The sequence below is a fragment of the Bos indicus x Bos taurus genome, chromosome 19 (assembly GCF_003369695.1).
Source record: "Bos indicus x Bos taurus breed Angus x Brahman F1 hybrid chromosome 19, Bos_hybrid_MaternalHap_v2.0, whole genome shotgun sequence".
Lineage (NCBI taxonomy): Eukaryota > Metazoa > Chordata > Mammalia > Artiodactyla > Bovidae > Bos > Bos indicus x Bos taurus.
Window position 1 is genome coordinate 64,176,368 of NC_040094.1, and position 20,912 is coordinate 64,197,279.

The 20,912-nt window shown below is 40.8% G+C and overlaps 1 protein-coding gene across 11 annotated transcripts in view; it reads right to left on the minus strand.

Annotated features, from left to right (window-relative positions):
* Window positions 1-20,912, minus strand: part of HELZ (helicase with zinc finger) — a 145,672-nt gene that overhangs the window by 51,345 nt on the left and 73,415 nt on the right. For 8 of the 11 annotated variants that reach the window (XM_027519252.1, XM_027519251.1, XM_027519248.1 and 5 more), the window contains 7 exons: window positions 20,800-20,904; window positions 13,115-13,293; window positions 9,852-9,970; window positions 8,575-8,720; window positions 7,046-7,193; window positions 2,792-2,975; window positions 1,404-1,632 (listed from right to left, as the gene is read on the minus strand). In XM_027519252.1, the coding sequence (XP_027375053.1) occupies window positions 1,404-1,632; window positions 2,792-2,975; window positions 7,046-7,193; window positions 8,575-8,720; window positions 9,852-9,970; window positions 13,115-13,293; window positions 20,800-20,904 (1,110 nt within the window). The remainder of the gene's footprint in view (window positions 1-1,403; window positions 1,633-2,791; window positions 2,976-7,045; window positions 7,194-8,574; window positions 8,721-9,851; window positions 9,971-13,114; window positions 13,294-20,799; window positions 20,905-20,912) is intronic. The other 3 variants (XM_027519258.1, XM_027519256.1, XM_027519257.1) reach the window with 1 other exon arrangement.

A 20,912-nucleotide genomic window follows, 5' to 3' on the forward strand; every position in this document is an offset into this window, starting at 1 on the left:
AAATGTTTTCCTGGAACTCTCTTGCTTTTTCAATGATCCAGTGGATGTTGGCAATTTGATCTCTGGTTCCTCTGCCTTTTCTAAAACCAGCTTGAACATCAGGAAGTTCACGGTTCACATATTGCTGAAGTCTGGCTTGGAGAATTTGGAGCATTATTTTGCTAGCGTGTGAGATGAATGCAATTGTGTGGTAGTTTGAGCATTCTTTGGCATTGCCTTTCTTAGGAATTAGAATGAAAACTGACCTTTTCCAGTCCTGTGGCCACTGCTGAGTTTTCCAAATTTGCTGGCATACTGAATGTAGTACTTTCACAGCATCATCTTTTAGGATTTGAAATAGCTCAACTGGGATTCCATCACCTCCACTAGCTTTGTTCGTAGTGATGCTTCCTAAGGCCCACTTGACTTTGCATTCCAGGATATCTGGCTCTAGGTGAGTGATCACACCATCATGATTATCTTGGTCATGAAGATCTTTTTTGTACAGTTCTTCTGTGTATTCTTGCCACCTCTTCTTAATATCTTCTGCTTCTGTTAGGTCCATACCATTTCTGTCCTTTATTGAGCCCATCTTTGTATACATGCTGATATTTTAACACTCCTTATGACTACAATCTACGGAATATTATCCATTTTTTTTCTAAAGCCAAGTAACAACCCTTCTTAACCCCCTAATTTTAAGGTTCTCTGAATTAACCAGACACAAAGAATTATTTGCACTGTGAAGCCTTGAGAAAAAATGAGAAGGAAATTCATCAAAAACAAGCTAAAGCAATACTGAAGGAGAACAAAGGGAAGTAAGTGTATAAAATTCAGTCTCTATCAAAGATAACGCACGTCCACAAAGCCACCTTCAGGACCCCACTGGGTGCCCGCTTGTTCTGCAGCACTTTCACGCCAGACGCCTGCAGAGCACACAGCCCACCTCCAAGGTCAGCTTCTCCAAGAGGCCAACTCTGACCACACAGAACAATCACAAGCTGGTCCATCTACCCCCATCACTTAATCCCCCTTTCATGTTCTATTTCTCTTCCACTGAAGTTACCACAAAATATTACAAAGTGTTTTTATTGTCGGTCTTCCTCTCCTCCCCAATAAAATGTTAAACCCCCAAAAGGCAGAGATTTTTGTCTGTTTTGTTCACTGATGCATCCTCAGTGGCTAGAAGAGTGCTTAGAACATAGTAGGCACTCAGGAAATGTTGAATGAATGACGATGAACAATGAATACACAAGTGTATATATACAATGAACACACTCAAAGCAATATATTTTTGGTTCCCACTGGACATCAGGTAAGACTAAACTTTAATTAGCAAAGAGGTCATGTAAATAAACAGGCACACAGGGATACAGATCCCTACATTTCTCCATCCACCGTCTCCCACACTAACACGTAATTACCTGCATCTCCCAATGGAGCACAGAGCGATGGGGTCCCCCACCACGGCAACCAGGGACTGTGCTCTTGTGATGGCGGTGTTGAGGAGCTTGTAGTTAGACAAAAAGCCATAATCCAAGTCCTCTGTGGAGTCTTCTAGCAGCTGCTCCTTCTTTTTAATTGGTGTCTGTTTATGTTTACAAGTATGCCTTGTACGTACTGTGCTAAGAAACAAAACTCTGAATTGCTTTCCTACAACAAAAGAAAAGAGGACTGTTATTCTGAACCAGTGATCTAGTAAGAGAACTTCATTGTTAAAATGTTACTGCTGAATAACCGGTGCTGTTAAGGACGTGGAGAAGCTGGAACTCTCGTCCCTGTAGGTAGAAACGTAAAGTGGTATGTGAAGACACACAGGAAACAGTACGGCAGTTTCTGAAAAACCAAACACAGAATTAACACATGACGCAGAAATTCCACTTCTGGAAATAATTTCCGAAATAACTGAAAGAACTGACACCAGGAGGAAGCCTGGACAGCCCAGTCTATGCCCTTTACCCCAGGTTCTTTATTACGTTAACACATCTATCCCTCATTCTGTGACAAGCCTCCACATATGTGAGTACAGTTTTAGCGTCAATTCTTAGTACTTTCTTCTCCAGGCCAAACAATAGTAGTTCTTTCAAGCATTTCTGACTCCACATGCAGGTTCTAGACCACTAAGCAGGCTAGGTCTTCTCTGGATGCTTCCTGGTTTACTAGCAGTGTTCTTCCTAAAACGCACACCCAAATTCCACGTGATCTGAACGCATGGTACACTGGAGCTATTCCCCCCATCCCCACCATAATTTAGAAATTATTATTGGATATTCCCATGGAACCTAATATTGTACTTGGCTTCTCCGGCACTCACATTATAGTGCAGCTTTACTTACTTAAATGCACAAATTTCATAGCAACTAATCACATGAAAATTTTTAAGAGTTGCTTTATTCACTTAGGAAAATTTGGATAAAGAACAAACTATGCCTTTAATAAGCTATGCCTATGCCTTGCTTGACAGGTGCAAGTTTTAAAAAATCTTTATGAACAGATAAAATCTTTAGTTCTTGGATACATTATAATGACAATAAGTGCTGGACGCCACTGTGACTGTAACTATAGCACACATATTCACACAGTTGTAGTCACAGAAGAAGTCAATTTGTTCATACTTCTTTTATTCAGATACAAAAAATTAATAAGCATGTAAATGAGCTCAACATTTAATTGCCAATGTTGGCATTAAAGAACTTGATGTGAAATGAATACACAAATGCTTGTCCAGAAATCTTGAAATCTAAATATCAGAAGTGCACATACTTTGAAATTTAAGCATGTGAATAACCAATTCATTTCAGTTAATAGTTACCTTGAACATTGAGCACCCTTTCTACGTTAACGTCAGATAACCTCTTTTTTCGAAGTTCGGCGCGTATCCTGAACACCTGGTCTGCATATGGAGTCACCACACCAATACTTCCATCATCCAACTTGCCCCACGCTACTGGCCACTTCCTTCTCAGCTCTTCCACTCGCTCCACCACTTCGAATACCTTTAAATAAGCACATAGACATATTACAGGCATCAAAAAAACGCGGTAACTGAAATAGATGTACAAATGATCCCATATCAGCAAATGTCAGTTTAAAACAACCTCTAAATAGGAGTACTGCTTTGCTGATATGAACACAGGGAGAATAAAAAATTTTTATTTACATTTCGAGCAGTCAATTTCTACAATAGTGCACCCAATGAGAACATGGAAAGCAGAGAAAATGTGACTGGCAGTTGGCCCGCACCCTTTGCCTCACCTCCATTCCTATATGAGGACAGGTTTGAGTTCCTACCTGGAGAGAAGGGCATGAAGCTGGCAACCCCACTGGGGAAACAGGGAAGCATGTTCCCACATCACTAGCATTTCTCAGTCCATCTCTGCAGGTCAAGCCAATGAAACCACCAGACTCCCAGAGTCAGGGCCTCCCATCAGGTCTCGGCAGTACAAGGGCTAACACCACCTCCATCCCCACTGACAACTCAACAGAGCAGCCGATTTGGCAAAACTAATACAATTATGTACAGTTTAAAAATTAAATAAAAATTTAAAAAAAAAAATAAATAAAATACTAAAAAAACAAAACAAAACAGAGCAGCCGAGAGCTGGGGGCGCCAAACTGCAGCTGGGATGAGCACACACCTGGACGGAGGGACAGCAGTCACTGCCTTCCAGCAGCTCAACTTCACCCAGGCCACTTCAGGACCAGTGCAACCAAGCCATACCACATTTCACCCATTTGAATTTTTCAGACCCCACTTACTGAATCATAACATGGCTTTTAGTGTAGTTCAATCTACTTTAACTCAATGAATTGATCAGTTTCAATGCTTGGCACAATAGGTGATAAAATGATTAATAAAACAGGTTCCTTGTCTGCTAAAAGATCACTGTATATTTACAAAATAGTGTCCTAGTTTAAAATGGATATATAAGGCAAGCTCAATAGAGGGTCAGGCAAGAGTCTAAGGGGAGAGGAAGGACATAATTTTTAATATATTTTAAATACATTATTTATTCACTATTTGTCAGTAACATCTATCCAAATTTATAAGAGTGACTATACAAAAATCTGATAGTTTTATTCCTTTTAAGAACTTGAGGATTATTGGCCAGGATGCAGCTCCCACTTGCAGATATAAATTCAAATGAATGACAGAGGAATAGCCTCCAGTCGTCCTATTGCTATAATGAAATAGCAGCAAGTGAAACAAAGACTGTCTAAGGACTCTGGTGAGCCCGCTGGATTGAAAACAGCATGCTCTCACCACAAGCGTGAGGAAGGCGGGTCCGAGTCTCCACAACAAGGAGCAAGGGCAAGCTACCTCGCCCAATGCGTTAGGTGTGGTGGTGTGTGAGCGGCGGGGCCACAGCTCTGCTGACCACCTCTACACACTGTCCCCCGACTAAGCAACACAACCATTTCGTCTCTCCCCTGCCCTTTACATTGTAAGCAGCAGAAAACTGCAGTCAAAATACACAGACTTGGAATGCTTTGAGGATTCGGGGAGCCTCTCTCCTAGACAGACTCTACCAAGCTCATCAAGGTTAACAGATAATCATCTAAAGTCTCTGGAGATTAATCAAAGAGTTCACAAGAAACTGAGAAGCACTGTTTCAACAAAACCTACAGGAAGTCAGAGTGCAGAGTGGAAGGCTGGGCACTCAGGCCCGGGACTGCACCCACTCTCCACGTCAGCGGCCGAGGGGCAGCCCCATCTGCTCGTGCTCCCTGGGCTGAAAGAGCTACTCCAGGCGGCTTGGGCAGCAGTGGAACATCAGAGATCTCCTTTTCCCAGCAACATGCAGCAGAAGGCCTGTGAACAATTAGCAGCACTTGGGCAGCACCTCCTTCTCCTCCCCTTCCCGAGCCCTGGTCTGCAGCGAGGACCTGAGTGGATGGTGGGCGAGGCTGGTGGCCTTCTCTGCTCAGACAGGACATGTCACAGGAGAGCTGATCGGGTGAGCCCGGCAGCGAGGTGGCAGCTGCCACCTCCTGCAGCTTCCGAGGACAGAAGACCCACTCTGTAGACTCAGCAGCCAACAGACAACAGCAGACCTTGCCTCCCAGCTCTGGGCTGCAGAGGGCCCACTCTCCGGGACAGCAGCTCCTGGACGGCAGCACAGATTCTATACACGTGACACTCAGAGCTCCTTCTGCAGGACAATGCAGTGAGATGGCCGGTGAAGAGCAAGTCCACACCTTCCTGCAGCAACTGTGCGAGTTCTGCCCTGGAGATCAGAGCGAACCTCACAAGGCAGTGCCCTCTGTCCTACCGAGGGCCCAGCTTCAGCTGGACCGCACTGCAGAGCGCCTGACGCCTTGGGGAGATGAGAAGTGAAATAATGGAGGCGAAGAGTGCGCCAGAGGGTCCCAACAACAGATCTGAGCTGGTAGAAAAACAGACTAGCAAACAAAAATATTCAGATAGAGATCGTGTGATTTGAAGACAGAGCGGGGATGGAAAAAAAGACAAAGCCTCAGAGAAACATGGAACACCATTAAGTTCACCAACATACTGGGAGACCCAGAAGAGATAGAAAAGAGCAGAAAAAAAATTCAAAGAAATAATGGCTAAAATTTTTCCAAATTTGATGAAAAACTATAATCAACACATCAAGTTCAATGAACTTCAAGTAAGATAAATGCAAAGGGATCCACAACCAGACATACCATGGTCAACATGGTGGGAGTCACAGACAAAAGCAAGTCCTTGAAAACAGCAGCAACAAAAAAACTCACCATCTACAAAGAGCACCAACAAGACTGACAGATGGCTTCTCATCAGAAACAACGATGGCAGTAAAGCAGTAGGAAAGCATATTTCAGTGTGCTGAAAGAACTCAAACTACAATCTAATATCCAGCAAAACTACTTTCCAAAAATGAAGGCAAAATAAAGACATTCCCAGAAAAACAAAAACTGAAATATTTCCTTACTAGCAGACGTGCCCTAAAAGAAACACTAAAATTCTTCAGGCTGAAAGCAAGTGACTCTAGACAGTAATTCCAATCAACACAAACAAAGCATACTGCTGAACTCAATTACATGGTTAATTATAAAAGATGGTAAAACAGTGTATTTATTCTCCTTTCTCATTTTAACTGACTTTCCAGCCAGCATTTTCCAACCTGAGTGCAAAAGTAATAAAGGAAATCTTTAGAGCTATCTGTCAATATTTCAAACGTAAAGAAAAGTTTACCTTTTCCTAAAATTAACTGGCACAGACTAATTAAAATGCCAAGTTGCTTTGCTTCTGGCTAGGATTTTACCAAATGGGTGCTGTCAATTTTCTTGTACTGACTTCTAACTCCAGGCCTCTGATCAATTTTAAAAGGGAAAGATGAATTATTATTACATAATAAAAGCCATTTCTCTGTAAATAAAATGAGTAAAGCATGGGACTCAAGGGAGGAGATAGAGATAGACATCACAGATCAAGAATCATTCCCCTAGTGACCAACCACGCACACTGCCTCCCCTAGGCTTCCTGAAGTCCAGAACTCCACTCCCATGTGACAGCCAGAAACAAACCTCAGGGTCTCTGGTCTGAGACCCTGAAGACACCAGGGTTTTTGTCTGCTGCCTGATCTGACCCCTCATACTATCCACATTTTCTCTAAACTTAAAAAGTCAGAACTGTAAGAGAACCATATAAGTTGTAGCACATAATGGGTTGGCGACGTCGTCATCCGTGTGACCTCTTGGAGCACAGGACTCTTGTCAAGTCTTACACGTTTAAAGTTGATACCTGATTCAAGCGTGCACTATAAAATGTGATCATAGTCCTTTTTAGATGGCTAACAATAACAACCTATATGAAAACACCGACTTTTAAATTAAGCTCTGTACTTCGGTATAAGACAGAATGTAAACCACAATTTTTGTTTCCCACGGGAGATTTATCTTAACAAATCAATGTTACACAAAAAAGAATAAACCTTCATACCATTTTTATGTAAATCAAGTCAACACATGATAAAATATCAACCCAAATTTTAAATAAATGCTTAATAAGACCAGACTTGCTGACTGCAAAAATGTTGGCAATTTGCAAGAACGAAGGTACCTCTGCATTATTATAAAAAGCTGTGCTATTTTTCTCCTGTACATCTTCCCCTCGTGCTGTAAAGAAGGTTAGTGGATAGAACTCCTTGTGTGCTGGTTGCTTTCCACTGGCCATCAGCTTGCCCTCATAGAAGAGCTCAGAGGTGTAACTGCAGAAAAAGACCAAAATAAATAAATAAGTAAAAAGCAACTGAGCTCCAAAATTAATTTTACCCATAAGAAACAAAATTTATCAGTCAAATCTAATGTTGCTGTATGCCCATGGTTAATTTTAATCCAAACATCTAATATCCATGATGCTAAGATTTCCTCCAAAATTAACCACAGCAATACAAACACTGTAGGCTCCTGGTATACCACCGCTATATGAACTGACCTGGGGAAGGCATGAAGCCAGATACAGAAAGAAAAGAAGAAATAATGACAGTTCAATTCTAAATGAGAATGTTGCTCCATAAGGAAATTTGCTAGCTGTTATGGTTCTCTACACTAAAATTATTTTAAACGCGTATTTTGATTTATGTGGCTCATATACTTTTGCAAACAAAGATCTATAGACGCTGAAACAACACACACAGCTGAGGGTCATTCCACCTTCAACAGTAAAATGAATGCTCTTCACTGAGGGAGGCGCTGCCTAGTACTCGATCCATCACTGACTGCAGCCAACGACCGGCAACAATAAACGAGTCACGTGTTGAGATAAAGATAAAAGCCATAGTTAAATCTAAATTTATTTTTCTCCCTCCTGTTGCTTTCACAGAAACCTAAAAATGATTTTCCCACGACCGCCATAATCAATATTATTAAATTACACTAAATTTGAAAAAGTCTTAAGTTTTGGTGGTGATAGGGGTTCATCTGGATGAGGCTGGAGGGTACTCTGGCCTGTGGCTATTCAGTGAGCTACTGCTCAAGATACTTTCACTTTCAACGATGCACGCTCTACTTAACAGAAACCTTTTAAAACTTTTGTTACTAATTTCATGGCTTTCCTTCCTTCCTTCCTCCCTCCCATCCTTCCTTTCTTCAAAACAGATTCCTCGCGTAACACAACCAGACACATATTCATAAACCACTGTGCAGTCTGTCAATGCGTTTGCTTATTATATCATGTAGTTTTACATACACATTATGTATTCACTCACAGAAAAAGGTGTTATAGCTAGCAGAAACTGAAGATTTGCCTCCAGAACAGCCCTGCTATAGAAAATTACAGCAAACTCTTACTGCTGCTGCTGCTAAGTTGCTTTAGTCATGTCTGACTCTGTGCGACCCCATGGACTACAGTCCACCAGGCTCCCCTGTCCATGGGATTTTCCAAGCAAGAGTACTGGGGTGGGTTGCCATTGCCTTCTCCAAGCGAACTCTTATGGTGTAACTTTTACGGACATAAAATTAAAAATAATTTGCAACACTAGGGATGCCATGTAGCTCTGCTGGGAATAACCTGTCCCTGGGACAGTGCTGTGCTCAGTCACCTCCCACCAGGCCACAGACAGCGCGCCAGAGCCAGCAGCTCACACCTACTTGATGATAGCTTCGTGGGAACGGTAGTTCTCGCACAGGAGGATCCTACAGGGAAACTCGGCAGGGTAGTGCTCATAGAGCCGATCAAGTAACGACACGTGAAGGTTCCTCTCCCTGGCAAACTCGCTGTAAACAAAAGGACTGAGCTGTAACAGATAAACACATGGGAGAAAATTTAACTAAATATACAAATAGTATTCTTATTAACATACTTATAAAAAAATCCACCATGCTGGAACTTCTGATATACTAAATCTCAGCATGCTGAATGTTGCAATAAGCAGAGTCAAACATATATTCTAGGAAAAACTTTACTACTATAAATAATGAGGCTAAGTTTTCCAACTTTTCCTTCCAGTATGTCAACACTAACCTTGAGTTTCTGTATCCAGGTTAATAAAGGACTTCTCAGACTTAATAATAAATAGCTACTACCTTAGTAATTTTAGGAATGTGACCCACTGTATCACTGGTGGAGTCAAACGACTGTTTCACTAAAATTAATCAACTATTTCAAATGGTAAGCAGGCAACATACACAGCCTATGACTAAAAAACTTCTTTTTAATAATTAGCAGAAAGCCATACTTCTCTCGTAAAGTGTAACGAACCATTCTCGACTATAACTTAGACGCTAAGAACAAAAACTAAACTACTTCTGGCAAAGCAATAAACAGACTTTGTTCCTCTACATTCAATTCTTTCCTAAAGGTCTGGACAACTACAATACTCTATGCGTTCGATCAATCAACTGTGACAAAAGAGAAAGAACCTTAATTTGCATCTTTGTAAAACTGATATTTTATTAGAAAAACTGTAATTCTCTTTCATATATAGGTATTAATAAGATCAGAAAAGTTCCTTGAGATTTTGACTCATTTTTTAATTTCCCATGTAATGAAAAATTTAACGCTTCAGGAAAATAAACATTGGGGACAGGAACTGGGGAATCATAGGGAGCATGATTTAAATTTATTCAGTAAAGAAAAGAATCAAATATTCCTACTGTAGAGACCTGAAATTCAAATTAACAAACATGAAAATGGTAACACTGATAACTTTATTCATTCTACTCTCTATCCAAAGGAAATAAAGTGGTAGGGTAGCAATTTTCCTTCAGAAATACCAACATTTTTCACTATTAGTACAGAAACATTTAAAGTACTTGAACTGAAACGCATGGCACAATTTCATAGGATGCTTTAGAAAACAAACAAGATATGAAACATCAAAACCTAACACAAACTCCTTCTGATGCACTGCCTTGGAGGGACCTACCTGCATGTGGTCGCCAGCCAGGACAACCCGCGTGTGTCTAGTCGCTAGTGCCAGAGGCATGATGGTTTCACACTCCATGGCCTGGGCAGCCTCGTCTAACAAGATGTGAGTAAAAAACCCTACAGGGCACAGGGCAAACACAGGACAGCCATTACAGCAGCGATAAAGGGAGGAAGTCCTGTTTTCTCTGCTAAGGAAAGAATTCAGAGGCCTAATTTAAGAGTTCTGAGTGCTTTAATGCCAATCCTAGATTTAGAAGCCTGTACGTACATTTCAGTCATTATTTAGAAAACAGAAGTTGAAAAGAATAACTATTTTACTCAATAATAGACAATAAATGGCACCTGGACCTCCTGGCCTCCAGACTAACAAGTTCCATCACTGCATGTGAAAGAGTCTTTAGAGTTCAAGATAGCAGCTGCTGCTGATGCTAAGTCGCTTCAGTCGTGTCCGACTCTGTGCAACCCCATAGACGGCAGCCCACTAGGCTCCCCTGTCCCTGGGATTCTCCAGGCAAGAATACTGAAGTGGGTTGCCATTTCCTTCTCCAATGCATGAAAGTGAAAAGTGAAAGTGAAGTCGCTCAGTCCTGTCTGATTCTTCGCGACCCCATGGACTGTAGCCTACCAGGCTCCTCTGTCCATGGGATTTTCCAGGCAAGAGTACTGGAGTGGGGTGCCACTGCCTTCTCCGCAAGATAGCAGCTCTCACCACAAAGAAAAGCTAGCAATGAGACAGTGACAGGCCCAAGTCCTTTCACTGTTTATTTGCTAAAACACCAAAAATAAAACAATGGTAGTTCATGAGTAACTTTAGCTTAAACATACGTATTAGACATACGATAAAGAATATCATACCCAAAATCTAATATAAAAGAGAAAGTTATAATCCATCTTTGACCAAAAACAAAGGTTATCTATTAGCAAATTCACTATTTTGATTATTTAGGTTTATTTTGTGTGTGTGTGTCTGTGTGTGTGTGTGTGTCTGTGCGTGTGTGTGTGTACAGACAGATTATATATAATTTTTTAGTCTAAGAACCTATCCTGGTTGGAAAAAAAATAAATCACCAGTCTGAAAAAAAATGATACAATAAGCATCAAAAACGAACATTATCAAATATTCCCCAGATGCAAACATCCCAGGCCTGGCTCACTGCTGTCGCTCACACTGCACACAGGAATCTGTGGACAGGGTGAGGAACCTGTGCCCTTTCCTGAGCGGGAGCAAAGTGGGAATCTCCCTGCTGTCTCGACGTGCAGGAGTAAACGCTGCTCCCGCCGCCAGCTCCGAGCTGGGGGCCCTGCTTTCACTCCACAGCAGAGAACACAAACGCTTTCTCAACAGAACGGCTTGCTATAAACTCTCTAGGTTATTTAGCCTCCTGTGAGTTGGCCCAAGAACCTAACCTCTATTTCTCTGAATAGCAATGAGTTCCAAACAGTCTGTTTATACAGCTTTCTATGCAACTTGTTTCTAGGTTGGAAACTTTCTAAATCTTACTGACGGACAGGAATCACCACCGCCACTACCTTCATCGTGGTCTATTCAAATAAATGGCTGTGCTGACAATACAAGTATCAGTGACTGTTGTCTGTTTAATGACAGTGGCCCAAGCATGATGTGGACACATGCGATTTTCTCCCTGTTTAGGAGAACTTGTGCTTTTTGTTCTGTAAGAATAATTAAAAGATGTCTATGTAACTACAGGATCGAATTGGAAAAACTGAAACTAGTGAAAAAAATCTACTGTTTCTGTTAGATAACTTTTTAATTAAATATAGTTAGGCTTAAATCAGGAATTGAATAAATCCTGAAATTGTTATACTACAGCTTAAGCTAGTAAAAGAAACCTAAATTAGTCAAACTGATTTAGCCTGGGCCTTGGTTGTCTAGCGTCTAAAATAACCCTCCATGAGTTGACATGAGAATTAAAGTATAAACAATGCCCAAAACAAATCAGGTAGCTGACTTCCAATAAATGTACTACACTCTTGCTCTTCAAAGCCATTCTTTACTCTTCACAAAACTATACTGTTTAGGAGGTTTGGGTATTTAATTTACGTGGCAAATATGCAGAGTATAATCATAAAGTAATGAGACTGATTGTTAAATAAACATACCAAAATTTACATTGCAAATAAGTGTTGTTCCATCAAAGAAGTCAGTTGAGAGGAAATATAACTCATTCCAATGGATGCAGCCACTGTTCAAAACATTTTTGAAACTCTGCTTTTGTAACTGCCCTCACCAGCCAGCTATGAGCTGCGTGCACAAGAAAAATAAGTCTCATTACATGAGAGGCACGTCTCTCTCTCTCTCTTTTTTTTATACCCCTAATGGTATTGCTCAGTTTGATAACCTACCTTATTTACCAGACATGTCTCCAAAAGATTTTGAAGCTTTTCTAAAATTAAATCTACCTTCAAAAAGAGAAAGTTTGGCCATTGTTCATTTTTTAAGATAAACAGAGGTTTATCAAGGGCCTCCAGGTGCCTATGCCCTGGGCCAGGTGCCAGGAATACAAGGGGAAGGGAACTGTCTCTACCTTTCAGAAATGGAAAAGAACTTGGTACTGGCTCTGAAAGCAATTCCAAAAGGAGAGAGCAAAAATGGGTTGAGCAATGTCGACAACTGTAATATTAGAACAAGAAATGAATGTCCTTCCAAAGCAACTATCTTAAAGTGACACACATTCTGATGGTTAAGCTTTGCCATATTTATCAGAACTTTTTGTTACCTTATATCTGTACTTTCTATATTTGATTTTACATAGTTCCTATAATTAAATATAATAATCTTAATAGTATGTCAAAAAAACTATCCTAATTGTTGTCTCTACACTGTATTAATGCACAAGTATTTTAAAATTATATACTTGAGAAAACTGTAAAAAAAAAAGCTGTCCAACTTTGAATTTCTCACGTGATCAATATTAAATACCATCTGATCAATCAGAGAACAAGACAAAGTAACAGCCACTGAAATGTCTGAAGCAGGGATGGGTAATGCTTTCTGTGTGAAGGCCAACAGTGACGTCTCAGGCCCCAGCCGTGCATCTGTCGCGACTATTCAGCTCCGCTGCTGAAGCACAGAGGCGTCCGAAGAAAATATAGGGAGTGAGTGGGCACGACTGTGTTCCATCCGATAAAACTTTATTCACTAAGACAGTAGGCCAGATATGGCCCACACGCCAACGCCTGGTCTAAACTGAACGCAGAAGCCCTGTGCAGTCACTCTTTCTGGGTCTGGAGTCAGCATACCAGGTTCGAGGTCCAGCTGACAGAGGTACTGGGAAGTGTTCAATGTAACCACCACCACTCGGTGTTTCAGAATATCTTCTTTCTGTGGCATCTGAAAGGTGGAATGTGCGCTTGAGATCAAACAGTACTGATGCACAACTGGGTGGACAGTCTTCACCCAGCGGTTTCTGAAATATACCCTATAAAAGAAGATAACATGTCCTGTTTATACTTATCGACATCTTACTGTATCTGATTATCAAAATACTCAGAGTATCATTTTAAGACAACACCTGGAATTTAACAAATAAATCTGATAACTGTTATCAGTCTACTGGATTAGAATTTAACATACAATGGTGACTTCCCCCAGAATGAAGCAGAAAGTACATACACTATGATAGGAAAAATATCAAATGATTTTAAGCGTTCAGATTAATTTTACAACAGAATGACACAAAGGGTTTCATAAGCATTGGTTTTCTTTTTAATTGAAAACATTTCCAATTACTTTTTTCCCTGGAATATCTTACAAAAATAACATTTTAATTATCTATGCTAATAAAAAACAATGAATTGCATACTTACAAGAGATTTCAAAAGTTACTTGCATTTTCACTTTAGAATACAGTCTTACACCTATATTTAAGCAGATCTTTATCTAACGTTCTGGAGATTTAAAAATAAATTTAAATTCTGGACAACCAGAAAATCTTAAAAGCATCTCTTCTATTAATTGCAAAACAAAAATATAAATAGGACTCATGCAACAGATTACTAAGATGGTATAGAAACATCTCATCCACCTTCCTCCCGTCTCTTAACTCACACCATCACAAAGATCCACTGGGTACCTATCCACTACAGCCCAGTACAGAGGCAAATCACATGGCTTGCAAGCTTTCATAAAGACTTTGGGTTTACTGTGATTTTAACTGAAAGCCATAGGAGAGTTGTAACAAGGCACATGTCATGTGACATGACTTATGTTGTTAAAGGACTGCTCTGTTTCTGTAGACAGAATACACCGTTCCGGAGGCAGGAAAGACGGCTGGACAGCGGGGTGCCGGTAAACGCTGCACAGTCAGCTCTCAGGCGCAGGGGGCACGGCCTGATCTGTGCTATAAACCTCGCTATCAGGGCCCATTTCAAGCTACCAACATGATGTTACTGAACATGAACCTGGGCAGACATGCACATGACTGGCTCTCACAAACCAGCACGAGCGGCTCCACCACACCACAGACTACGAGAGGCAGGGGCAGGGACCACAGCAGGGAGGCCCGTTAGGAGGCTACGCTAAGGACCTGGATAAGAGAAACCAAGTGTGTGAAGCAGGGTGGTAACAACAGAGACGTGAAAGTGGTCAGATGCACTGTATACTCTGAGAGGAGCACTAACAGGATTACTGATATACCAGATGTGGCATTTAAGAGAAAGGTGATTCCATGGCTTTGAAACTAGATGCATGGCAGTGGTGATGAAATGGAAGAACAAGTCTGGGGTGGGAACTGAGAATTCAGTCTTGAATATATTTAGTAGCAGACACCCAAGTAGAGATATCCAGTAAGCAAAGGCATTTGTAAGGGTGGAGAATGCCCTAGATGAGAAAATACAATAGAGTTAAACCTGAAGACTAGAAGAGCTCACATGGAGAACAGAGTAGTTAGAAAGGAAACTAGCTGGAAGAATGGTCAAGGGACCATCTCGACAAGCAGAGACTGGGCAAGGAGAGGCGCAGGGGGGAGACCAGGCAACGGAGAGGCACGGAGGGGAGACTGGGCAAGGAGAGGCGCAGGGGGGAGACCGGGCAATCGAGAGGCGCAGAGGGGAGACTGGGCAACGGAGAGGCGCAGGGGGGAGACCAGGCAACGGAGAGGCGCAGCGGGGAGACCGGGCAATGGAGAGGCGCAGGGGGGAGACCGGGCAATGGAGAGGCGCAGGGGGGAGACCGGGCAACGGAGAGGCGCAGGGGGGAGACTGGGAAACAGCAGTCAATGAAGCAGGAGAGAACTCAAGAGATGGTGGGGTCCGGTCAGGGAACGTACACTGCCATGGCAGTAAATTGTGCGGGCATTTTCCGGGCCCATCAAGTCACTTGCAGTGGCACCTCACTCTCTGGCTGCGTCCTTCCTGAAATGCCCTCTTCTCCCGGCTGCCAGGACTCAGCCTCCCCTGCTCTCCTTCCTCCTGCTCCCCCTGCTGGGGTTTCTCAAGGCTGAGTCTTTAGCGCTCTCCCCTATCATCCCAGGCCCAAGCCTTCCATTACTACCAATGACCACCCTGATGACTTCTCTCTTCAGCTATGACCTCACCTCAGCTCCAGGATGCATATCTATTTGACAGCTGTCTCTTCTAGAATGTTTCAAAGGCAGTTCAAATGTAATACGTACGAACGCTAATCTCATGATCTTCTAAAATGTGTTCTAACCCTCCTTGAAACAATTAAAACTGGTTGTCCTTTTTTTTAAGCAAAGCAAAAAAGAAAAAAGGATTTAATAAATGTCCCTAATTTATAATTATAATAGAGGAAAGTAAAGTAATGTATTTTAAAAACATTACTATGATAGGAAGGACTGTGAAAGTAACCAATATCATTCCTAAAAGATGTAAAAATCTTAAACATGTTTTAGGCTTTAATAAAAAATATTTAAGATCAGCGAGTCAGAATTTATTTTTAAATATATGAAAAACCTAATTTTACAAATTATCTGAATAAAAACACTTACAAATTATAACTCCATTAATATTAACTTCAGTGTGTGTATTTAAGCATATAAATTACCAGAAATTAAACTCGAAAATGTTAGTATTTATCTCTGACTGGTAAGATTACAGATAATCTTTATTTTCTTATGTTTTTCTATATCTTCTTAAACGAACACTTCATTATAAAATTGAAAAAGTAGTTTTCAAATTATTTATCCGATCTAACTCCAGGCACTGCTTCTTCCTCAAAGACAGAACAAAAATAGAAGCTCTGAGCCTCAACACTGACTTTCTGTAGTTACCCCGGAAAGTGTCCTCAAAGCTGAAGCTAGTGAGAATACAAAGTTTGATCATCAGCCCTCTTTCCTGAAAAATACAAGTTAGTCTAGGGCTAACTTTAAAGACTTAAATCTTTTCTCAGTACTTTCATTTTGTGAAACATCTAAGGCAGACACCATCTAGAAGATCATTTAAAACACACCCAACAACATTTTTCACCCACTCCAGTGTTCTTGCCTGGAGAATCCCAGGGACGGAGGAGACTGCTGGGCTACCGTCTATGGGGTTGCACAGAGTCGGACACGACTGACATGACTTAGCAGCAGCAGCAACATTTTTCAAAACTGGAGAACTGACACTTCCAAGTTCATAGTATAAAATGTAAAAGTGATACCAACTAAGTAATTTACATATTTTTAGAAACAAACTGTCTGCACATCCCACAAGAATTATAATGAAATTTAAAACAAAAGACTGTCTGGTAATATATTATTTCAATTCACTGAAATTTTATTTATGTATTCAATACATATGTAATGAATACCCCCAAAATATTATTACTTAAGATACTACAGAATCAGAAAGATCTGATCTATTTATTTAAAAATGTTTATAAAATAATATTTTATATCTGTCCAGGAAACACTACACTTTCTCCACAGATAGCCTTTATGTAATAGGTAAGAACTCGGCCAGAATCAGATACTGATCTTCAGAACCATATATAGAAACAAGCTATGTTTTCCTTTCTATTCCATTTTAAAATCTTCTAACAAAGTAGCAAGTAAACACTGAAACTAAATGTCATTAAAGTAGATTCTAAAACCTCCATTCCTAAATAATTTAAGGTCCTGCTGCTGCTGCTGCTAAGTCACTTAAGTCGTGTCTGACTCTATGTGACCCCATGGACTGCAGCCCACCAGGCTCCCCCGTCCCTGGGATTCTCCAGGCAAGAACATTGGAGTGGGTTGCCATTTCCTTCTCCAATGCATGAAAGTGAAAAGTCACTATGGAGAACAGTGTGGAGATTCCTTAAAAAACTGGAAATAGAACTGCCTTATGATCCAGCAATCCCACTGCTGGGCATACACATTGAGGAAACCAGAAAGGAAAGAGACACGTGTACCCCAGTGTTCATCGCAGCACTGTTTATAATAGCCAGGACATGGAAGCAACCTAGATGTCCATCAGCAGATGAATGGATAAGAAAGCTGTGGTACATATACACAATGGAGTATTACTCAGCCATTAAAAAGAATTCATTTGAATCAGTTCTAATGAGGTGGATGAAACTGGAGCCTATTATACAGAGTGAAGTAAGCCAGAAGGAAAAACACCAATACAGTATACTAACGCATATATATGGAATTTAGAAAGATGATAACAATAACCCTGTGTACGAGACAGCAGAAGAGACACTGATGTATGGAACAGTCTTATGGACTCTGTGGGAGAGGGAGAGGGTGGGAAGATTTGGGAGAATGGCATTGAAACATGTAAAATATCATGTATGAAACGAGATGCCAGTCCAGGTTCAATGCACAATATTGGATGCTTGGGGCTAGTGCACTGGGACGACCCAGAGGGATGGTATGGGGAGGGAGGAGGGAGGAGGGTTCAGGATGGGGAGCACATGTTTACCTGTGATGGATTCATTTTGGTATTTGGCAAAACTAATACAATTATGTAAAGTTTAAAAATAAAATAAAATAAAATAAAAAAAAAAGAAGTTACTCTCTAAGAAAAAAAAAAAAAGAAAGTGAAAAGTGAAAGTGAAGTCGCTCAGTCGTGTCCAACTCTGTGCGACCCTGCCAGGCTCCCCCGTCCATGGGATTCTCCAGGCGAGAGGACTGGAGTGGGGTGCCACTGCCTTCTCCGATTTAAGGTCGTGAGTGCATGCTAAGTCGTTTCAGTTGTGTCTGACACTGTGACATCATAAACTGTAGCCCGCCAGGCTTCTCTGTCCAGTGGAACTCTCCAGGCAAGAATACTGCAATAGGTCACCTTGCCCTCCTCTAGGGCATCTTCCTGACCCAGGGAGTGAAACTGTATGGCTCCTGCATTGGCAGGTGGGTTTTTTTTTTTTACCACTAGTGCCACCTGGGTGGAGAAGGCGATGGCACCCCACTCCGGTCCTCTTCCCTGGAAAATCCCATGGACGGAGGAGCCTGGTAGGCTGCAGTCCATGGGGTCTCGAAGAGTTGGACACGACTGAGCGACTTCGCTTTCACTTTTCCCTTTCACGCACTGGAGAAGGAAATGGCAACCCACTCCAGTGTTCTTGCCTGGAGAATCCCAGGGACAGGAGCCTGGTGGGCTGCCGTCTCTGGGGTCGCACAGAGTCGGACACGACTGAAGCGACTTAGCAGCAGCAGCAGCGCCACCTGGGAAGCCCAATTTAAGCTCAACTCCTGATAACTATAGAATTTTATATGTTTTAACCCTAAGTGTGCATATTTAAACACATTCACTGCTTTCACTGCTTCCTCGTTATGGCCGTTCTCTGCCTTTATCGCGTGTGCTAGGCCCCTCTAAACTACAGGGTGAGAGGGCAAGGTTGCCACTGTCACTTTTACTCCACAGACAACACATCTTCAAGGTCATATGTGGACAATGAGTGTCCCCTGGTGTCCTCTCCCCTGAATCCTGGGACAACTCAGACAAAGCTGATCTCCCCAGAGTGCTCAGCCATTCTAATTTTCTCTATTCTAGCTCCCACACCTCTCATATTTGTTGTCCATTAGGAATATCATTAATTAATCTCATGTAATATGATTATTGGGCTTCCCAGGTGGCTCAGACAGTAAAGAATCTGCCTGCAATACAGGAGACCAGGTTCGATCCCTGGATCGGGAAGATCCCCTGGAGGAGGAAATGGCAACCAACTCCAATATTCTTGCCTGGAGAATTCCATGGCGGGAATTGAGAATTTCCGGTGGGCTAAAGTCCACGGGGTCGCAAAGAGTTGGAAATGACTGAGCAACTAACACTCGCTATAACAGATGGTCCTAAGAAACTCTAACATTTCAATGTACTAACTTTTCTAGGAAACACATTCACAAGTCAACATCTTTCCTCAACATAAAACTATGGTGAAAATATAAGACCACATAAACAAAACAAATGGGGAGGCCAAGCCTTTTCTTATTTTATTCCACTTACTAAATGAAATAACATGAAATTTTTATTTAAATACATTTAAGTATCTTTTGCCAGAGGGCAAGTTTCTGTACTTGGGCCACCCTACTGGAATATGTTGGATTATAACTCATCAAACATAATTTTACACAGGAAAAGCCAAACACAATGCTAGTCAATTAATGGATTTCAGTGTTTATCACCAACAGCTGTCATGCCCCCAAGGCCAAATGACCTATGGTGGGTCAGCCGAGAGTGGAGGGGCCTTCACCCCACTGTTTCCAAGCCGAGTACAATGATAAGTGAGACTGTCACAGTTCCTACATAACACACATATACAAACATACAGACATAAGCACACACACAAGCTCTACCAACAATAAAATTTCTTCTCTCCACTGAAGTAAGAACACGCATAGCAAAAATGCTATTGCTAACTCAATTTCACTTATGAGCTAAAAAAGATTAGAATATGAAGCAAACTAGTTACTGATTAATTTATCCACTGGTAGATACCACATTTTCATTTATAGTGATTGTATGCATGTGATATTTTCTTATCAAATAAAACTGAATTTTACTTAAAATAATGATCTCTTCTCTCATCCGTCTTGCGAGTAGGAACAGTACAGCATAAACGCCTGTGCTAACAGGCCAGGCCACTTTCTTCTCTTTTGTTCTTCTTCATGGAATTGTTACCTCATTCAAATGGCTTTGCTTATGGTTATTAAAGAATTAAATAGTGTAACCTCATTTTTCCATGCCTACGCTCAGCTAGAAATAAAAAGTTAGTGCATTATGATTCAAAAGTGTGGTTAGAAATTAATTTTTAAACAATAATTGTATTTGAACAACACAGGGCATGACATATTAGTTTGTAAAATGGCAAAACTAAATATTAATTCATATAACAATGAAAGCAAATGGTATAATAAATAACCATTTAATGACTCTTTATTGTTTTCTGAAGAAAAGGATTTTATTCCCCCACAATCCTGTATTTAAGAACATTTCATATCCATACACACTTAGAGGACCCACATTAACCTAGAATTTTCTTTGACAGTTTATCTCTTAAATGATAGCAAAGAGTTGTAAATACCAGTCAGTTACATTTTGTTGCAGCAATCACTTCAATTTCAAGCTTCTCTAATGTATAGTGACTATTAAATTACCTGCATGATCACAGTCAAAATTTTATTTCCATACTGAACTATCACTGCATGACTACTCTGCCATGCAAAATATACTACAAATTTAATTAAAATTGGTATAATCATAAATGTATTATTTTGTCATAGTAGTTTTTAGAGGAACACATCAAAACTGGCTTAGATTGTAACAACATTTCTTTACATACAAAACTTAAAAAAGGATGTCTTTCTCTTAATGTTTAAGAAATGAATGGTCAAAGATTTTAAAACTTTTCCTTAAATAGTTTCTTCAAAAGGCATAACCTCCAAATGCCAATGCATAGTTAAAGATTTTGGTTTTCTCAATGTTACTGAAATCTTGATAGACACCTTTTCTTAAGAATAATAAAGTATGATACAGATACATAATAAGCCTTAAAAAAATACCTGAGAGGTCTTGCCTGGGGATTGCCTGCTTCTACATATGGATGTAAATAATCCTTTATGTAGAGATCAGCAGCACTATTAGAATGGGTGCAAATGAGAATCCTGCTGAAATA